The sequence below is a fragment of the Prionailurus bengalensis genome, chromosome B1 (assembly GCF_016509475.1).
Source record: "Prionailurus bengalensis isolate Pbe53 chromosome B1, Fcat_Pben_1.1_paternal_pri, whole genome shotgun sequence".
Classification (NCBI taxonomy): domain Eukaryota; kingdom Metazoa; phylum Chordata; class Mammalia; order Carnivora; family Felidae; genus Prionailurus; species Prionailurus bengalensis.
In genome coordinates, this window is record NC_057344.1 from 202,405,213 (window position 1) to 202,423,813 (window position 18,601).

Genomic DNA, 18,601 nt, shown 5'->3' on the forward strand with positions numbered 1-18,601 from the left:
GCGGTTGGCGCTCGCTCGGCCGGCGCGGGGTCGGCCGGCAGGTGGCGGTGCGCCCTCGGCTGCGCGGGCGGCGGCGGCGGCGGCGGCGGCGGAGCCGCGAGTCCCCTCCTCCCGCCGGCTCCCTCCCCTCGCCGGCTCCTTTCTCTGCGCTCTCGCTCGCGCTCCCCAGCGCCCTCCCGCTCTCCCGGCCGCGGTCTCCCTCGCCCGCGCCGCCCCGCCGCCGCCTCTCGGCGACCATGGCGCACCGGGGGCCCCCGCGCGCCCCGAAGGGCCCCGGCCCCGCTGCCCGAGCCCCGAGCCCCGGGGCCCCGCCGCCGCCGCCGCCGCCGCCGCCGCCGCGCTCGCCGCGCTCGCGGCCGCTCCTGCTGCTGCTGCTGCTGCTGGCCGCCTGCGGGGCGGCGGGGCGCTCCCCCGAGCCCGGGCGCCTGGGTCCCCGCGCGGTGCTGACCCGGGCGCCGCCGAGCCCGCCCGCGGGGCGCGCGCTGCCGGGCGGCGGCGAGGACCGGCAGGCGCGCGGCGCGGAGCCCGGCGCCCCGGGGCTCGGTCCAGCGCCGGGTCCCGGCGAGGACGGCGCCCCCGCCGCGGGCCAGGGGCGCCGGGCGCGGGCGGCGCCCGTGGCCGGAGCGGCTTCTCGGGCGCAGGTCTCGCTCATCAGCACATCGTTCGTGCTCAAGGGGGACGCGACGCACAACCAGGCGATGGTGCACTGGACGGGCGAGAACAGCAGCGTAAGTGACCTCCGCGCGCCCCCCGCGGCCCCTGCCCCGGCCACCTCGAGCCCGCACTTCCGGACGGCCCCGGGGTCACCCCGGGCGTTCTTGGCGACTTGGGGACGCGAGTCACCTCCGCGGCGGCGCCCCTACTGGACTCTGGCCACCGGCTCCTTGGGGGGAGAGAGGTCCCCAGATAATGTGAGCGCCCCGCCTGACAGATTTCCAGGACCCGAGCCACCTCGGAGGCGCCCCTAGGAGCTTCCAGAGCCCAGGTTACGCGGGAGGGGGTGTCTCCCGAGGCTTCGGGGCGCTGGTCACCTCGGTCCTTTAGGACCACCTTCACTCGGTGTTGCGCCTCGACCGCTCTGACTCCACCCGGTCTGCTCAGCGTTGCGTTCTGGGATTTTGGCTGCGGGACCCTCTCCGCCCTGGTCTGTCCGGGACTTCGCTCGTGGTCTATCCCGGAGCTCGCTCCGGGGGCTCCAGGATTTCCCCGGTTAGCTCGGCGTCTGATTCTGGGACGCCCTCCCCACCCCCTCCCCCCGCTCCGGATTCCACGAATGTGACCGGGCTACATCTGGAAGCGCCGGGGATCTGCGTACCCACGGAGTTGGGCGCCGCGCTCTCCACCCGCGCCCGCAAACTCCCTGGTCTCCCTCCACCTTCCCTGCCGCTCTGGAAGTTGGGCTCCCCGGGCCTCGCCACATCTCTTAGGGTCCTCGGCGCCTACTTCCTCCAGCGCAGGCTGTGGTTCCTACTCCTCCGGACCGAGGCCGGTCCTTGTTTTGTGTGTGTGTGTGTGTGTGTGTGTGTGTGTGTGTGTCTGTCGCCTGCGGGGGTGTGGGGATGCCCGCCCGTTCCTCCCTGCGGGCTGCCTTGGCCTCGCTTTTACCCTGGGCAGATGACCAATGGTCACGCATGGGTCACCTCCCAGCAGCCCTACTTGATCATCTCCAGTTTCGGAAGCGTGCAGGGAGGTGGCAGCTGTTGGCCAACCGGTCGTGCGTGGGGTAGAGATGGGACTCCGCTTACTCCCCTCCATCGCTATTTGCTCTGGTCGCCCCTCCCCCCCGTGGCTACCCCTCCCCAGCTCCTCTCCTTGACCCCTGCTGCTCTCCCAAGTTCTGGGGAGGCAGCTTTGGGCCAGGGCCCCTGCATGCTTTAGGAGTGGAGGGGTGGGGATCTATGTGCTTTCCTACCCAGGAAGGGGGTGTATCAAGGGCTGGGGGCACTTTGACCCCCTGCTTTGCTGCACAGGCGGAGACACCTGGTCTCTAGACTTGGGTCCTTTCTGCCACCTCCAGACTAGAAGCTTTGGGGGGTGGTGGGGGTGGGGGTGTGAGTTACTCTCTGGACACCAGCAGGGGGCGCTCAGGGTGCCGACTGAGTGGGGGTGGGGGGCAGGTGCTCCCTAGGAGGCCTTCCCTGTCTGAATCTTGACCGAGGGGTCACTGGTGAACAAACTTTGTCCCCTGTGCTGTATGCTGTAACTTAGGGACTGGCCACGAACCAACAGCACAAGGAGGAAGTGAGCATCTAAGGTCATCCCGTGGAGCCGGACTCTCCCAGCCAAGCCCCCCACCCCACCTGCTGAGGTGGTCGAACAAGCTGCCTGTTCCGTCCCTTGGTCATTTTCGCTTCACGGGGTGGGGGAGGTGGGGGTGGAAGAAGGGAGAGAGGGGCACTGAGAGGTGGAGACCAGCCTTCAAAGTGGGACCGGCACCCAGCCCACCCCTGCCATCCGGACTGTAGAGCCAGAGGGCTCTTCCTTGGAGGGAGCGAGGAGGGAGCTTGGGTCAGCGGGGCTGCGGCACTGGGGCGGGGCTGGGGGGGCATCAGAGGAGCCCCCCCCCCCCCCCCGGGTTTGCTCCCTGCAGACAGTGGCTGAGTTGAGTGACTGCTTTGCAACTGCGTGGCTTGTATCCTGGCTGCTGGGAGGAGAGTTTCTGGAGAGGGACTTGGGATGGAGGGGGGGGGGGGTCTGGCTTCTCTTTGGTGGGGGACAGGCGGTCCAGAACCAGACGGGAGCTTCGAAGGGTGCATCTCTCCTCTGGCCCCCTGGAAAGGGGAGGGCAGGGATAGATAGCGTGCAGAAAGCAGGGCAGAGCCTGGCACTCAGCGGACACTTCAGAGGCGGAAGCCAGAAGCATCTTATTCTGTCAAGTGTTGTTGACTGTGGGGTAGAGAGAGAAGGCACACAGCGCTGGAATGTTGACCCAGGCATTTGGCACAAGTACCTTCTCACTCCTGCGTCGCGTCTCCCGCTCACCCATCCTCTGGAATGGGACGTTGAGGCAGACTGAGTTCTCCCCCAAAAAGCAGATCATCTTCTGGCTTGGGGGACGGGTGACGCCTTAAGAGTTTCACCTTGTCTGGGGAGTGCTCAGGAGGGGAGTGAAGCTGCTCCCGGTAGTAAATGAAGATGTTTTTCTTTTTCTTTTTTTTTTTTAACGTTTATTTATTTTTGAGACAGAGAGAGACAGAGCATGAACGGGGGAGGGGCAGAGAGAGAGGGAGACACAGAACCGGAAGCAGGCTCCAGGCTCTGAGCCATCAGCCCAGAGCCCGACGTGGGGCTCGAACCCACGGACCGCGAGATCGTGACCTGAGTTGAAGTCGGACGCTTAACCGACTGAGCCACCCGGGCGCCCCCGAAGACGTTTTTCTAATTGTTACTTTCTCAGCGCTCAGTGCACACTGCACGCGTGGCCTTGTCTTCTGGCCACACAAGCGCTCTGGGGAACGTGCTTTGCTGGCAGCTGTGGGGCCAGAGGTTTTAGCCGGGATGCTGTGCTTGGTTTTACCTCTGCTTGAAGGCGCCACCTTTTAGGGCTACAGGAGGGAAGACACTAACTTGAGGCCAATTTGCTGAGTGGAGTCTTTCATTTCACTTAATTTGTCCGCGTGGCGAGACCCAAGAAAGTGCATTTTGCAGACGTGGCCCACCTGAGCAGAGAACATGTTTTCAAAATTAAAAAAAAAAAAAACAAACGCATTTGCTGAGAGGGCGAGACTTTTGGAAATAGTATTTTAGAGCATCTGCAAGGAGGAGTCACAGGATGCAAGAGACCAGCCCTCGGTCGCTGAGCACTGGGAACATGTGTGCGTTTTCCTTCCCACGGCCTGATTTCTTCCTGCTCCCATGGAGATAGATAGGGAAGCAGACTTGCTTGGGAGTTCAAACACTGCCTTTCTGTCTGTTGAGCTGCAGAAACAAATTGTTATGTGTGAAATTCATCTTTCGTTGAAACCACTGGGCATCACCTTTGAGGGATCCAGGATGGGCTTTGCACACGTGCTTCTGGGTGTCGCTTCCCTGGAGCCGCCCTCAGAGGCCGAGGTGCGGTTTGAGGGTGAAAATCGCGTGCTTAGGTTGCTTATTTTAAGCCTAGCTCACCTGCGTGCCTTCCCTCGCCGCCCTTGAACTTCCGCTTTGATGCATTAATTCCCTTGAACGTGAGCTTCCTGCAACCAGATCTGGGTTGTTCAGGGGCGTCACGTTTACGAGCCGATCAGCACCTCCCCCCCCCCCCTTCCGTCCCCCTCTCGTTTTCCACATTCGCTCCGTGCTGTGTCTACAGGGCTGGGGAGGTCGAGGGGAGTCGTGCGCAAAGGCGATTCTGAACCCGTTATCCACCTTCTCTGTTCCAGAGTCTTGAGGAACCTGGTATATGTGTGTATTTTACACCCCGAGAGCCAGGGCTCCAAATCAGACAAATGGAGCTTTCGGGGGGCGTGAATTGGGCCGTGACAACTTGCCAGATGTCAAGTTCCTTGAGGGCAGGCGTGTTAAGCCTGCCCTAGGGACCTCATTTTAACTTGATTTTAACCTTTAAAATTTAAAGACCCTCTCTGCAAATACAGGTATAGTCAGAGGTATTGGGGGTCAGGACTTTTCTCATATGCATTTTTTGGAAGGGACACAGTTCAGCTCATCGCAGCAGGGAAGGGGCCCCCCCTCACCTTTTCATTCTCTGACCTTCATGCAGCGGAGCTCAGAGTGGTACAGTGGGAGAGAAGGGCGGGACATCAAAGCTAGACTAAAGGGACGAGTACCATCTTCCCGGGTGGGGAAGTCAGGGGAGGCTGCATGGAGGAGGTGGTGTCAGGGCGGGCCTAAAGAACGAGTTAAGGGACGCATATGGGAGATGGAGAAGAACCTTCCAGCGGGGAGGAACAGCGTGGGCAAGCTCTGGGAGGTGGGAATTTAAAGGTGTGCGTTATGTTGTGAGGAGGGACCGTGAATGCGTTGTGCAGGGAGACAAATCAGAGGGAAGAGGTTTGGAAAAACAAAGTCGACGTCAGCTCCTAGCGGACCGGACCGTGAGGCTGGAGAGCCCAATGTGGCAGTGCGGGGTGGTGGTTTTTGCTTTTTAAGGTTAACAGCTTTTATTTAGAAAGGCTGAAAAGATTGCATGCTAATTGGAACAGCTAGGCTGTCCAAGAGATGACTTGAAAATTCCCTTTTGATATCCCCCAAGAGCTGGATTCCACCATATCCGCTTTGTTCTGTCTACAGCGCTCTGACCTCAGACGGAATCAGGCAGAATTATGGCTTAGGCTCCCTCCCATCGTGGCTGGGCTCCAGACAAGAGCCCGGCCCTCCGGGCAGACAAGCCGGTTGCTGGTGGTGGTGCCCAGGGAAGGTCGAAGCTGTGGGTGATCCCAGTTCCTTCCACCGGGTGCCCCCCACTCCTGCCTTCTCTCCTCTCGGGCGTCCGCGTGCTTTCGTAGAGACGGGGCCGGTCTGGCTCATCACGCAGACGGTGGTGGCGATCGACGTGCAGGCCTCAGAGCTGCCGGCCTGGGTTTGTAGCTGGCCGGATCCTTCCTGGCTCGGAGACCTTGGGCAGACCGGCTGCCCTGGGCCTCGCCGTCTTGGGGCTGGGGTGTGAAGGCTCGCGGCTTGCCGTGCAGGTGGGTAATCCCCGCGCTGTTTGCCCAAGAGCCAGGCCCCCAGCAAGCGCTCAGGAAACGAGGTAGGGGTCCCGTCTGAGTTTCCGCAGCCTGCCGATGGGGCTGCTGAGGGGCCTCGGAGGTGAGGCCTCTGGATGGAGGCTCTTCGAGGAGGCCGCTGCGATACTGAGGCCTGGGCCGGACCCCGGAGGGGCGGTGGGAGAGGACTGCCCGTGAGAGAGGTTTCCAGCTGGGGACGGACGGGACGTGGCTGCCCCCTGCTCCGTTGGCTTCCCGGCTCCTGGCCGGCCTCCGGCGCACAGGCACCATTAAGGCCTCCTCATGCAGCTCTTGTGGTTGTTGGACGAACGGGTCCAAGTCCCGAGACAAAGCTGACGTGTAGCCTCGTATCCGATGGCTGTGGTTTCGTGCTGCGGCTCCATTGCGTTCTTGGAGGTGAGTTTGGTGGCCCCAGGGCACAGGGTCTTACGGTCGCGTCTGCTGAACGTTCCACGGGATGCTTTGGAATTACAGGCCACCACAGTGCGGGCCTCCCGGCGTTTCGGGGTGGGGACTGGATTGGGGAGAGAGTTCTGGCTCACAGGGGAGCTGGGCTGTGGCTGGTCAGCGTGTCGATGGTGGGCATCTGCCCAGATGAAGTACTTCTCTGTCGTGGCAGCCATCACCAAGGGTGACCAGCGGCCACCTAGGGAGAGGCCGAGGCAGACCGAGGTCAAGGGACATGGTGACCCGTGCTGAAGGCCTGTCACGTTTGCTGTCAGGATGAGGGCTGGACAAACCCGTCAGGGACCGTGGGCCTGGTGTCTGGGCTGAGAACAAGGAGAGAGGGAGGGAAGCCTGCGTTAGGACAGGTGACGGTAAACGGAGATATATGCACGGGGTAAGCAGAGTCTATGCATCCGTAGGGAGACACCCGCCCTTTGCCCGGGGTGGCCCAGGGGGACCTAGGGTCTTCTGCCTTCTTGCTGTGTGGGGAGAGACCCCATGAGTTTGAGAGCTCCAGGCGAAAAGAGGCTTCATATCAGCCCTTAAATCAGCTGCTTTCTCTAGACAGTTACGGGATACAGTGAGGGGCAAGGTCAAACACGGCCCCTGTCCTGGTGAGATGTTTGCTCTGGACAGGAATTCATCGCAGGGCCTCCTGGCGCCATGAAAACCTGCTCTGAGGAGGTCAGGGAGGACTTCCTGGAGGAGGTGGTAGTGAGGTGGCTCTGAGGGACCAGCAGAGTCACTGTCACCTGGGCTAAGGCGGAGAGTGAGAGGGTGGGAATACGGAGGCCCGAGGAGAGGCACGGGGGCCTGAAAAGCCCGGAACACTAGGACGCAGAGAGGACATCCGTCAGTCAAGCAGCCTGGCTTGAAGGCAGAAAAACAGCCCCATTAATAAAGTTCCCAAACCTGGTGCACACATCTACGCGTACCTTAATAAAGTGGCTATTTAATTTGTAGTTGCGCGAGGGTTCCTGAGAGTACTTTAAAGAGGTCGTAAATTAACTCCCCCCTTCCGCACGTCCCTTCAGAGAAGCACGCCGCCCGGCGCACGGGCCTTGTGAAGGGTTGCTGTTGCTTTTAATTTTTATTTATTGTATTTGTCGGAGGCAGGCTCAGACCCTGGAGGACGTCGCCAGGGAGCGCGGGGTTGGAGCGCTTGGAAGACGGGCTTGGGTAATACCGAACATCCCCGTGCCCCCTTCCATCTAGGAGGACCCCGACGAAGAGATTGAAAATGGCCTCGTGTTTGGGGGCGCCCTCTCTTTCCCTCTTCAGCCTCCAAAGACCTAGCTATTTATAGATTCCTGCCCACGGCTTATGTCAGCCACCCCCCTCCCAGCGCCCGGCGATCGTGTGGGTGCTTCGAGGAGCACACAGGGACGCTGACGACCCGAGATGCCCGGCTGCCCACTGTTCCTGCTGCCTTCCCCGTGTTCAGAAGCCCCGGGGAACAGGGGAGCCCGGTCCCTGAGGCCGGGCCGGCCCGGTTGGCCGGGTTGGCCACTGCGTTTGAGGGGTTGAAGGCTTATGCGCAGAACCGTTCCCAGCCTGCTCTTGCCGTGGGAATCCTGTGAAAGCTGGGGTTCCGCGCATAGAAGCCACGCCACATAAACGTGAGACGTGACACTTTCCCGGACCCGTGGGCCGCCCGGTCCCAGTGCCGTGGAAGTGGATGGCGGGGGTTGGGGTTGCCCTGTGCTGGCTGGTCCCCGGCAGGTGGGCACAGGTGCACGCGGGCCCTGACCTGCTCCGGCTTCTGCAGGGGACTCTGAGGCTTGTGTTCAACCTGTGACACGCGCCCGCAGAGGGCGGCAGCAAAGTCTTTTTTTTTTTTTTTTAATTTTTTTAAACGTTTATTTATTTTTGAGAGAAAGAGAGCGCGAGGGGGAGAGGGACAGAGCGAGAGGGAGTCACAGAATCGGAAGCAGGCTCCAGGCTCTGAGCTGTCGGTACAGAGCCCGACGTGGGGCTCGAACTCATGAACCGTGAGGTCCTGACCTGAGCTGAAGTCGGACGCTCAACCGACGCAGCCACCCCGGCGCCCCATGCAGCAAAGTCTTTTTAACTGAAGCCGTGTGGCTCGGGGCCACGCCACACGACGTGGCTTGTGCCCGTCATTTTTATCCTGATTAAGTTCCGTTTGCGGTCTTAAAAAATTAATAGAGGGACTGGAATGTGAGCTTTCACAGGAGGACCGAAGGAAAAAGGAAAAGTCAGATGATGCTCTTGGGAGGTAGAAAAGCTCCATCTCATTTTGCATTTCTGTAGCAGTCGGTTACTGTATTTGCACAGAAAATTACAATCTTTTAATTAGTTTCTTCTCACACCACCTCGAAGATCTTAAAATAACACCCCTCTCCTTCCTCAGTAATTTTCTTGCAAACGCAGATAATTTCCCCGCAATGTTGAGCTCGCCTTGTCTTCGACAGGGCACGTCTCTCGCACGGTGCCATTTCCTGATGCTCGGAGATAAATTAAGTTCAAATTAAAGGAAGAAAAGAGCCCGGCCGAGTGTGGCTGCTCCTATTCAGATCAATTTTAATTCAGAAAGGGTTCTTTATGAGGCTTCTGCGCCGTGGATCTATTTTCCGAAGCGTCAAGACGCGGAGATAGTTATCTCGCCGGCCTGGGCCGGGAGCTGGCGTTCATGGGCTGGGGTCAGCTGGAAGCTCCTCCTTTCTGAGGTCACTTGATCTCGTAAAAACAATTCCTCGTCATTTACAGAGCGCTCCCGACGAGTAATAATGAAAGTTAATAAGCTCGGTCCCCATTTATTACGCCCGTTACTGTTCCGGATGCCTCGCAGGCGTTACCCCTGGAAACGGTCCCGCAAGGTCCACACGGTGATGACGTTCACTCTACGGATAAGAAACGTGAGGTTCACGGCAGCGTGGTTTGTCCGAAGCCACAGGGCTGCCATGGGGTCCTCGTTGGGACTTGACTTCTTTCACTCTTAAGCCTGAGTGTTTTTTTATTTTTTTATTTTTTTTTATTTTTTATTTTTTTATTAAAAAAAATTTTTTTTTAACGTTTATTTATTTTTGAGACAGAGAGAGACAGAGCATGAACGGGGAAGGGGCAGAGAGAGAGGGAGACACAGAATCGGAAGCGGGCTCCAGGCTCTGAGCCATCAGCCCAGAGCCCGACGCGGGGCTCGAACTCCCGGACCGCGAGATCGTGACCTGGCTGAAGTCGGACGCTCAACCGACTGAGCCACCCAGGCACCCCGAGAATGCCTTTCCTTTTTAAGGCTGAGTAATGTTCTGTTGTCTGGACGGACCACGTCTTCTTTACTCACCCGTCCGTCCACGGACACTTGAGATGTTCCTCTCATGGCTGTCGTGGATCCTGCCGCTGTGAACATGGGTGAACAGATACCTGCTTGCACTTCCTTTGGGCGTGTGTCCTGATGCAGGACTGCTGAGTCATGTGGGAATCCCATGTTGATTTTCCGGTTGAGCCTGAGGTCTCGGCTACCGCAGAAATTGCTCTCGTGTCTGCCTTGAGTTTGGCCAGCTTGCCAGTTAGTGGCAGGGTTGCAGTCCCCAAAGAAATCCACCGCCCGTGGCTTTGCAGGAGAAATACCGACAGCGTCAGAGGCGATCCCGCGTGGAGAGAGGACCCGGCGGTGAGACTGTGTGAGGGCACGCCTTTTGTTTCTGTTTTCTTCCGATAATCCCGGGTTCTGCCGGTGACCCAGAGGAGGGGTGGTTGCTCAGAGCCCGGGAAACCCAGGTCTGCCCGCGTTGCAAAGTCAGAAGGAGGCTGGTTGGTCTGATGCCCGGCCGAGGGTGGAAGAGAGGCCGTCCGGGGAGACGCGGGGCAGGGGCGGCCGCATTTCCACTGGCTGGCAGCGCGTGCATTTCGAGTTCAAGCTCGTTTCCCTTCCGCCCTGCGTTTAGGGGCTTTTCCCTATTGACTGCCTCATTGACCAGTTAAGTAATTCAATTTTGCCTCTCTAAAAAATAAAGCACTCCATAAAAAATCTCATGTTTTTCTCAATTTATTCCTGTCGATACCACTTAACCCCATCCAGGCTTATTTTCTCATTTATCCCTTGACCGTCGAATGGGGCCTCTGGGTGTTTGAATCCCGTAACACTTCTTCCTCTGTGATTCGAGGTGCACCCCCCCCGCCAGATGCACCCTGAGAGGTCTCCTGGCCCCAGGGACCGTCCCAGCCCGCCATGGGGGCTCCTGGCTCTCTCTGTGCCGTGGGCTCGCCCACCCCAAGTCCAGAGAAGCCCATGGAACTTTGTCAGGACGTCGTTTTTATAATGAGCGTAAGATAAAACATACGGGACTAAAAGGAAACCGATTCTGTGGCAATAGAGTTATCAAAATACTGAAACGGAATACTTTACTGACACATCAACAGGAGCCCAGCAGAAGGCAGAGACTCGTATGCATGTAGAAATAACGGTAACGCGAGGTGGGACGTGGCCCGTGGGAAGAGAGGGGACAGAGGGACCCCACGGGCATGATTTCTCTTCCCTGTCGCCCCCACACCTCAGCCCCTGCTCCCCGTGCACTGTGTCCCCTAGGCTCTCCCCTCCTTGGCCCCGCAGGCCTCCCAGTGGGGGCTTTTGTCTGCCTGATCTCTGCTGTCCCCCAGAGCCTGGTGCCTAGTAGGTGCTCAGTAGGCAGTAAGTAGGTGTTCAGTGAGGTGTGCCTACATTTCCCTGGATGCCCGCTCAAGTACAGCACAGCAAAGCCTAGCAGTATTTGTGCAACATTCGGGTAGGATAGGAGGTGGCCATTGGTCCTGAAGGGCTGCAGAGCTCACTTCCAGCCCCGCCTCCCTGTCCGCTGGGGGTCTGGGAAGGCCCAGAGCATCGCCCTCCTGTCCCTCGCACGGCCGGAGAATGACAGAGCGTGGCTCCCTGTCCAGCCTGCTCTTTGAAGCAACTACAGAGCGGGGAGGGTCATGTTGGTTCCCCGCAGAGATGGAGAGATCTCCTGCCAGAGACCAGAGCCATCCAGAAGCTTCTGACTCGTGGTGGTGGCTGTGCGGCCAGGCCACAGCACCGCCACCCCTCTGGCCTTTGCCCTTTGCCCTTCGACCGGGAGTCAGAGCACTCAGCGGTGAGAAAACACCTGTTCCAAAACGAAGCTGGGGCTCTTCGATAGCTCGCCGGTTTCCAGGCTCATTTCACTTACAGGAGACACCTACCCCCCTCCCCCCTCCCCCCTCCCCCCTGCCCCCGCCCCCGCCCACGCCCCGAGATGGCTTGCTGAGCTTTCAGACAAAGACAGACGGCCGGGTGGGCTGAGGCACTGCCACCAGCGAGGCCGTCCCGGAGGGGTGGCACCGGCTCGTGAGGAAGCGTCCTTCTCAGGGTCCCGCAGGGTCTGGTCATCTGCCGGTAGCCCCATGCCCAGCGGCCCCTCGGGGTGGCCTCCTGGAGGAGTGGCCTCTGTCCACGTCACCCTCCTGCATCGTGGCTCACCTTCAAGAAGGTGCCGTCTTTGGGGGCCGACTGGGGTGCCATCAACCCCCCCCCCCCTTACGATGGGGCCTGGGCCGGGGAGGAGGGTCCGCCGGCCTCTCTGGGCCTCGGTGTCCTTGTCCCCACAGGGGCTGCCAGGAGCCGCCCCTGCCCTGGGGCGCAGGAGGAGAGCCCGGAGTGCAGGCTGGAGGGCCACGTCCCCACGCCCGGTCCCGTGGCCCCGGAGCCCACTGAGCCGCCAGCTCCCCAGCCGGCAGCCTGCGGGGGTTTGCGCGGCTACGATTCCCTGGACGGGGAGTACAGCACAGCAAAGCCCAGCGGTGTTCACGCAACACTCGGCTCCGAGCGTCTGCGCAGCAGATGAGAGAGTATTTCTTGACGACGGCCGGTTTTTCACAAGTTTCGTGATGTGAATTATTGCCTGGAATGCTCGCCTCTTCAGATCAAGGCTTCCTGTCCATCCCGCCCCGGGCGGCCAGAGGCCTGGGCGGCACAAGGAAATCCGAAACCCGCTGGTCTAGCTGAAGGGAGCCTCGGGCCCCCTTCCTAAGATGCCTTTGCTTCCCGTCCCCGTCCTGGTCGGCCCTGGACAGTCCCCACCATCCTCTGGGGCACAGCCGAAGCCAGAAGGAGGAGCCCCAGACACCGAGGCGGCCTTGTCCCTGTCTGCCTGGCCCGGCCGCCTCTCTCCTCTGAGCTGAGGGGGAAGGGGGTGCCGGGGGCCGTCCACGCCGCGTGTTGGGAAGGAAGCAAATTGCCCTCAGCGCTCCAGGCCATAGGAGAGTCCTGCCTTCTGGGACATTTGCAGATGGCCTCTCAGGGAGTTAGGGTCAGGGCAGGGCCTTGGCAGGCCGGGGCTGGAGGCACGGCTGGTCTTCTGCCTTCTGCCCCCATCTCTCTCCTGCAGACACATTTTCTGGCCCCTCCCCCCCCCCCCCCCGCCGTGTGCCAGGCTTTGTTCTAGGCTTACAGGACCAGAGAAGCAGAAACCCCCTGCCCAGCCTGGCTCTCAGCCTCACAGGGGCACACGGGCAAGGATGCCAGCCGTGGGAATATGGCAGCTGGGGGAGGGCGGCTGGGGGGGCGGTGCAGTGGCTCCGGGGATGGGTGTGCTCACACCCTGTGAGTGCCCAGAGGCCCCCACCCCGGGATAAGGCTCTCTAGCCGTTGCCATGTGCCCACCCACCCTGCTCACTTTGCACCCAGGCTGCCACTCTCCCGACCCAGCCGTCAGAGGCTGGCCGCTGGCCTCCAGGCTCGCTGGCCTCTCAGCACGCGGCCCAGGCTGGGTGAGGCACCTGTCACTTGCCAGGGGCAGGAGCCCCACCTGTTGAGAGCCTGTGGCTCTCACAGGGCCCTCGTGTGCGTTATTCCTCCTGAGTCCCCGCGGCCCAAGAGGTTTGTCATCTCTGCGTCCTTCTGGGGCCCAGCAAGACCCAGGGGCTGGGCTTGATCTCAAGCCAGCGTCCTTGGAATTTTTGTGGGGATGAATCACCTCGTCCCCCTGCTCATCGGCGGCCTCTCTCTAGTCCCATAGATGAGCTGGCGGCCAAGCCCCGGGCTGGGGTCTCGTGAGCACGGGGAGGCTCTGAGAGGCCGGGCGGCTGTGTGGACCCACCTGGCCCGCCTGCCCAGGCTTGGGAAGGGCAGGGTGGGGGCTGGGCCTACCTGCCCCCCCCCGCCTTCCCTCCAATTCCGACGGCCTGGCCCCCACCTGCCCCATGGCCCCCACCTGCCCGAACACACTCAGGCCCTCTTCAGGCCATGGCCCTCCCCTGGGGTGTCCCCTCCGCCCTGCTGCCTCCTGCCCGAGTGACCCCGGCCGGCTGCTCACCTCACGGAATTTTGTCTTTCTCATCCTTAAGCGGTGATGAGGCTGTCCCTGACCTTGTTGTGGGCAGAGGGTCGGCACACGGAAAGGGCTGGGCTGGGTGCTGTCACCGACTTCTGCTCAGGGTGCCCCTCCTCACCCCTGCCACACTGCCCCATCCTTCAGGGACACGTTCCCTCACCCTGGACCTCACTGGCCTCCTTCTCCAGGGCTTCTAACCCCTTCCCAGCTCCGGGCTTGGCTGGCCCACCCTGGGGTGTTGTCTGGGGTGCAGGGGGTGTCTGCTGAGCCCGGGCAGAGCAGCGGGCCAGAGGCCGCCCTAGAGAGAGTGGGGTCAGCTGTGAGCCCGGCTCGCGGGGCTGAGACAGGCCCCGGGCTCGGCCCAGGTCGGCTGTATGTTCGGAGTCGTGGAGCCCCCCGAGAGTGGCGGCCGAGCCTCACCCCCGGCTGGCATGTGAGCATGGATGCGTGAGTTTGGGATCATTTCCAGTCTGGGATTTGCTGGATCCCTAAGCTCACCGCGATGCCAAAGCCAGCAGACTTTGTGTCCAGCGTGAGGGGAGGAAGGCAGAGTGCCAGGATGACCCCCCGCTCGTCTTCGAATCTGAGAGTTTTATTGACACCCATGGGGCTCGGCCTGAATTTGTACTTCCCGTACAGGGCGTTTGAGAGAGCGGTTTTGGAATGGTTGATTCGCTGCTTCAACAGCAAGGAATTGAGAGCCTGTCCAGGCCGTACCTGTGCCAGGTGGGTGGGGTGAGGTGGCCGAACAAAGCCTGGTCCCTGCCCAGTGAGGGGGACAGATGATGACCCAGGGCCACAGCCTGGTCCCTTCCCACAGAGGGGGACAGATGACCTGGGGACACAGCATAGTCCCTGCCCAGAGAAGGGGACAGATGATGACCTGGGGCCACAGCCTGGTCCCTGCCCAGTGAGGGGGACAGATGATGACCCGGGGACACAGCCTGGTCCCTTCCCACAGAGGTGGACAGATGACCTGGGGACACAGCCTAGTCCCTGCCCAGTGAGGGGGGCAGATGGTGAGCTGGGGACACAGGGCAGGAACGGGTGGGAGGGATGCATGGTGAGGGGGTCCCTAAGTGGGGAGGGGGAAGCAAGGGCACGTGTGGGTCGGTGGTGAGGGACGGTGTCCTGGAGGAGGGTGGCATTTCCCTGGAGGTCTCTTGGGGTACTGCAGGGCTGCATGTGGCAGGGGGTGCTGGGGGAGAGCTCCCCGGCTGGCCCGTCTTCCTGGGTGCTTATCCAGTGACTTCTCCGTTGCCGGGGACTCCTGTCCTGCTCTGGACCTCGAAGGGGTGCCCGGGAAGGTGGTTGTAGTGCTTAGGGCTGCCTGTGCTCTCCTAGGCGAGTCCCCCTGTTAGATGGGGGGACACGGTACCCGCCTTGTCACGCTGTCACGGCTCTGTGTTGAGACACTTCGAGCAAACGCTGGTCGCCAGGCCTGGCACCCAGGGCCCGTCTATTCCAGGAAGGGGGCCCTAGGACCCGCCGCCTGCTGACCACGTCGGCATCTTGGGGCACCGGGTGGGAGGGCTGTGGTCAGCCCTCTGCCAATACCTCGGTGCCCGCAGGACTCTTCTGGGAGCTCCTGTCTCTCCCGCAGGCCCGGAAGTTTACAGCAGGGCTGAGTCGGGGCCGCAGACTCACCTGTGCGGGAAATTTCTCGGGTCTGCGTTTCTTTTCTCCAGCGAGTAAATTCTGGGTTGCCTCGTACTGCAGGGAGCAAACCTTTCCCCCGAGTCTCCCCACCTGGAGAAATCTTGGAGAGCTTCCCAGAGGTGGCAGTGGGGAAAGGAGAGGAGGGAGGGAGGGCATCCAGGTGGCTTGGGAATGGGAGGAAGAGCCTAGAAGCCTGTAGGTGCTGCCAGGTCAGTCACTTCCCCAGGTTGTTGTGGCGCCTACTTAAAGGTGTGGATCTGTGGGTCGTCCTCTTGAAATTCCACAGAGGGCACCCACGTCCCACCCACCGGGCCATTGAGAAGGAGGCAGTGCGACGGGGGGAGGGGCGAGGTGAGTGGCTAAGAGTCTGTTGGCTAATCCTTCGTCCCTTCCTTGCCCCTGGAAGAAAGGATAATGGCACGTCTCTTTCATGGTTCAAGTGGGTAGTGAAGGGTGTCTGTTTCTGCATAATTCCGTCAAGCACGTTCCCGGCCTTCTGTGTGCGGAGGCCTGAATCTCCATGGCTTCCCCGCCTGGAGGTCCTGTCCCCCCCTCCCCCCGTACCTCCGAGGAGGAGGTTGAAGGCAGAGCCGGGGGTGGGAGGGGGGGCAGGGTGCGGGGACCCAGGGGTGACAGCGTTCAGGTCTTTGCCTGCTACCCCTTGGCCGCCCAGGGGCTTCTTCTCTTCCTGGCCCCTGCTGGGACGGACTGTCCACACCATGTGGTCCCCCCTGACTGTTCCGGCCGACTGGTCAGACCTTCCTGCTTAGCTTTAAGGTTCTGTGAGGGTTCGTGTTCCTGCTTCCTGTCTTTCCCCGTAGCTCCCATGATGCTGTGCACGGAAGGGAGTGTGTTAGGCAGGATTCTTGATTCCGAGTCCTAGTAACCTGACTTCAAGAAGCTTGAGTGAAAAAGGAGACTCGTAGGCTCACGGGAAGCCCAGGGTGCTGACTTCTGGCTCCAGGGGCCCTAACGCCCGCACCAGGCACGGTCCCTCCGTCCCCGGCTCTGCCTCTGGGCTCTGCTTCCCCGTGTGGTCGCCGCCTCCTCCGACAGCCCACTTGGGTCGTGGCTCTGTGGGAGACCGAGGCTGCCGGCGCTTACCGGGGCCCTCGTGCCCGCCCTGCACCCCTCACCCCGGCCAGAGGGCTGAAATGCTGAGTGCCAGGCCCAGACCCCGAGCCCAACCCTCGACCCACACAGCCTGAGACTCAGGGGGAGCAGTTCTGGGTGGGACCCTACAGAGGGCAGGTGGGGAAGCTCTGGAAGGGGCCGAGCTGCAGCCTTGGGTCTCGACTGGCTTTGTCGGCAGAGGGCCCTCCTCCCACCTCGGGAGAACACCCAGCGTCGTGAATGATGTCCCCACCCCCCAAAGCCGGGACTCCTAGAGGGGTCTGTTCTGGGCAGTGTGATGTCCACCGGAAAAGGTGACAGAGCTGTCTCCGTTCTCATGGGCAAGGCTGAGACAGCCTCCCTCACCTCGCTTTTTATGGTTTACTGTCTGCTGAAGCCCCAAGCCTGGCCGGCCAAGGCCGCTGAGCCCTGCCTGGGGCCATGTCCTCTCCACAGAGCTCATGAGTGAAAGAGGCCCCCACTGCCTCTGACCCGTGGCCTGTGACAATCCTGTGTGGGATGCGTCATCGGGCACAATGCCCGCCCCGTGGATTCACTGTGGCGAGGCTGGTGGCCGAAGCTTTGCGGTGACAGGTCGTGGGGTGAAATGCCAGGGGAGGTGGACATCACCCAGCAGAGGCCTTAGAGCCCTGGACCCGAGCCACAGGACGGCCTGAGCAGGGCTGGAGGCGGCCGCACCTGATGGTGACGTGGACTGAACGCAGTCAGGGAAATGGGGTCCGAACAGCACGGTTGTCCTGGCCTGGAGACAGAGGCTCCAGTGGTCTTGTCCATTAGCGGTGATCTCCGTCTTTCAGGGTCTTTGGGTGTGCCACCAGAGTCTCATCCCAGAGAAGTCAAGAGCCACTGAGTGAAATCACCTAATGCGGGTGTTGAGAGGAATCTTTGAGCCTGGTGGCCCCATTTTGCAGATGGATCAACCGAGGCCTGGGGAGGTTGAGCGGTTGGAACAGACTCCAGAGCTGTGAGTGGCAGAGCGGGGTCTGCGTACTCTCAGGCCTGCGCCCTTTCCGGATGGAGACCCCCGAGAGCCTGGGGCCTCTGACCCTGGGAAAGGCTGTCTGACGCCCGAGCCAGCCCTGGCTGTGATCTCAGGAGTTGGGGTGGCTGGCGCAGGCTTCTGGGGCTCTTATTTCACAATCCTACCCAAGCTGGGAAGTTCCGTCTAGGGAGCGAGCTGGGGGCCACCCGCGCTCCTGTTCCCTCTTGGGAGTTGGCTGCCTGTCTTTGTTTTGGGGTCTCCAGCCGTGGGTGTCTGGAAGCAGCCGCAGGGGAAGGTGAGTCACAGATGGTCTCCTCTGGTCTTCGGAGAAGGGAGCCAGCCCCTGCTCACGGCTCCTCTGCCAAGAAGACAGCTGTCGGGTGGGAAGGCTCTTGTGCGGACTCATTCATTCATTCGTTCACGTGGGCACCTACTGTGAGCGGAATCTTGCCGAGGAGGAGTCCTGGGATAGACTCGCAGGGTCTCAGCATTTCCAGGGTGCTTGGGATCCCTCCAGGGATGGGAGGCTCACCTCTTGCTGAGACAGCACATTCCAGGGTGTCTGGTCGCTGCTGAGAGTGGCTGAGGTCAGCACCGCGCTGGGGTTGCAGTGAGAAGACGATGCTGCCCCAGGCGGAGCAGGTTGTCTGGTGGATGTGAGGACGCCTGTCTTGCTGCTTGGGTTTCTGGGCCGCGAGTCTGTTCTGCTCCGAGAGTGGGGAGGGGTGAGGTCCTGCTGAGGGGCCAGGCTTTGCCTGTACTTGATGGCAGACACTGGAAAGCAGGGGTGAGGGAGGCTTCGGCCACGCAGGGGAAACCACCCCGCCCAGGACGGGTCTGTCTGGCGGCTGGTGGTGGGTGGGGGACAGAGGGCCGGGGTCTATGGCTGGGGCCCTTTGCTCAAGGCCATGTCTCTTGTGGCTGCTGTAACGGGAGAGCCACACACCCGGTGGCTGAGAACACAGATATATTCTCTTATGGTTCTCGGGGTCACAAGTCCAAGGTCAGTGTCACTGGGCTGCAGGTAGGGTGTCAGCAGGGCTGGTTCCTTCTGGAGGCTCCAGGCGGGGAGGGGATCTGATCCCTTGGGTTTCTCAGCTTCTGGAGGTGCCCACACTCCTTGGCTGGTGGCCTCTTCCTTGTGTCCCATGGCCTCTGCTCTGTGGTCAAATCTCCATGACTCTGACTGTGTCTGGTGTTCTTTGGCGCATGGCTACCCTCTCTCCCCCCCCACTGAGCTCTGCTTCGGTCACAGGGCCCTCCGGGTCACACGGCCCTCCGGGTCACACCTCCTTCTGCCTCCCTGTCTTAGGACCTGGAATTCTACAGGCCCATCCCGATCATCCAGGACAACCTCCCAACGCAAGGTTCTCGGCAGCACCTGCCAAGTCCCTTGTAAGGAT

The 18,601-nt window shown here is 61.1% G+C and overlaps 1 protein-coding gene across 2 annotated transcripts in view; it reads left to right on the top strand.

Moving 5' to 3' along the window:
• Positions 1 to 221: 221 nt before the first annotated feature.
• SORCS2 (sortilin related VPS10 domain containing receptor 2) overlaps positions 222 to 18,601 on the top strand; it is a 448,567-nt gene continuing 430,187 nt past the window's right edge. For both annotated transcript variants that reach the window (XM_043573043.1, XM_043573044.1), the window contains exon 1: positions 222 to 728. In XM_043573043.1, coding sequence (XP_043428978.1) covers positions 237 to 728 — 492 coding nt within the window. In that variant the 5' untranslated portion in view covers positions 222 to 236. The remainder of the gene's footprint in view (positions 729 to 18,601) is intronic.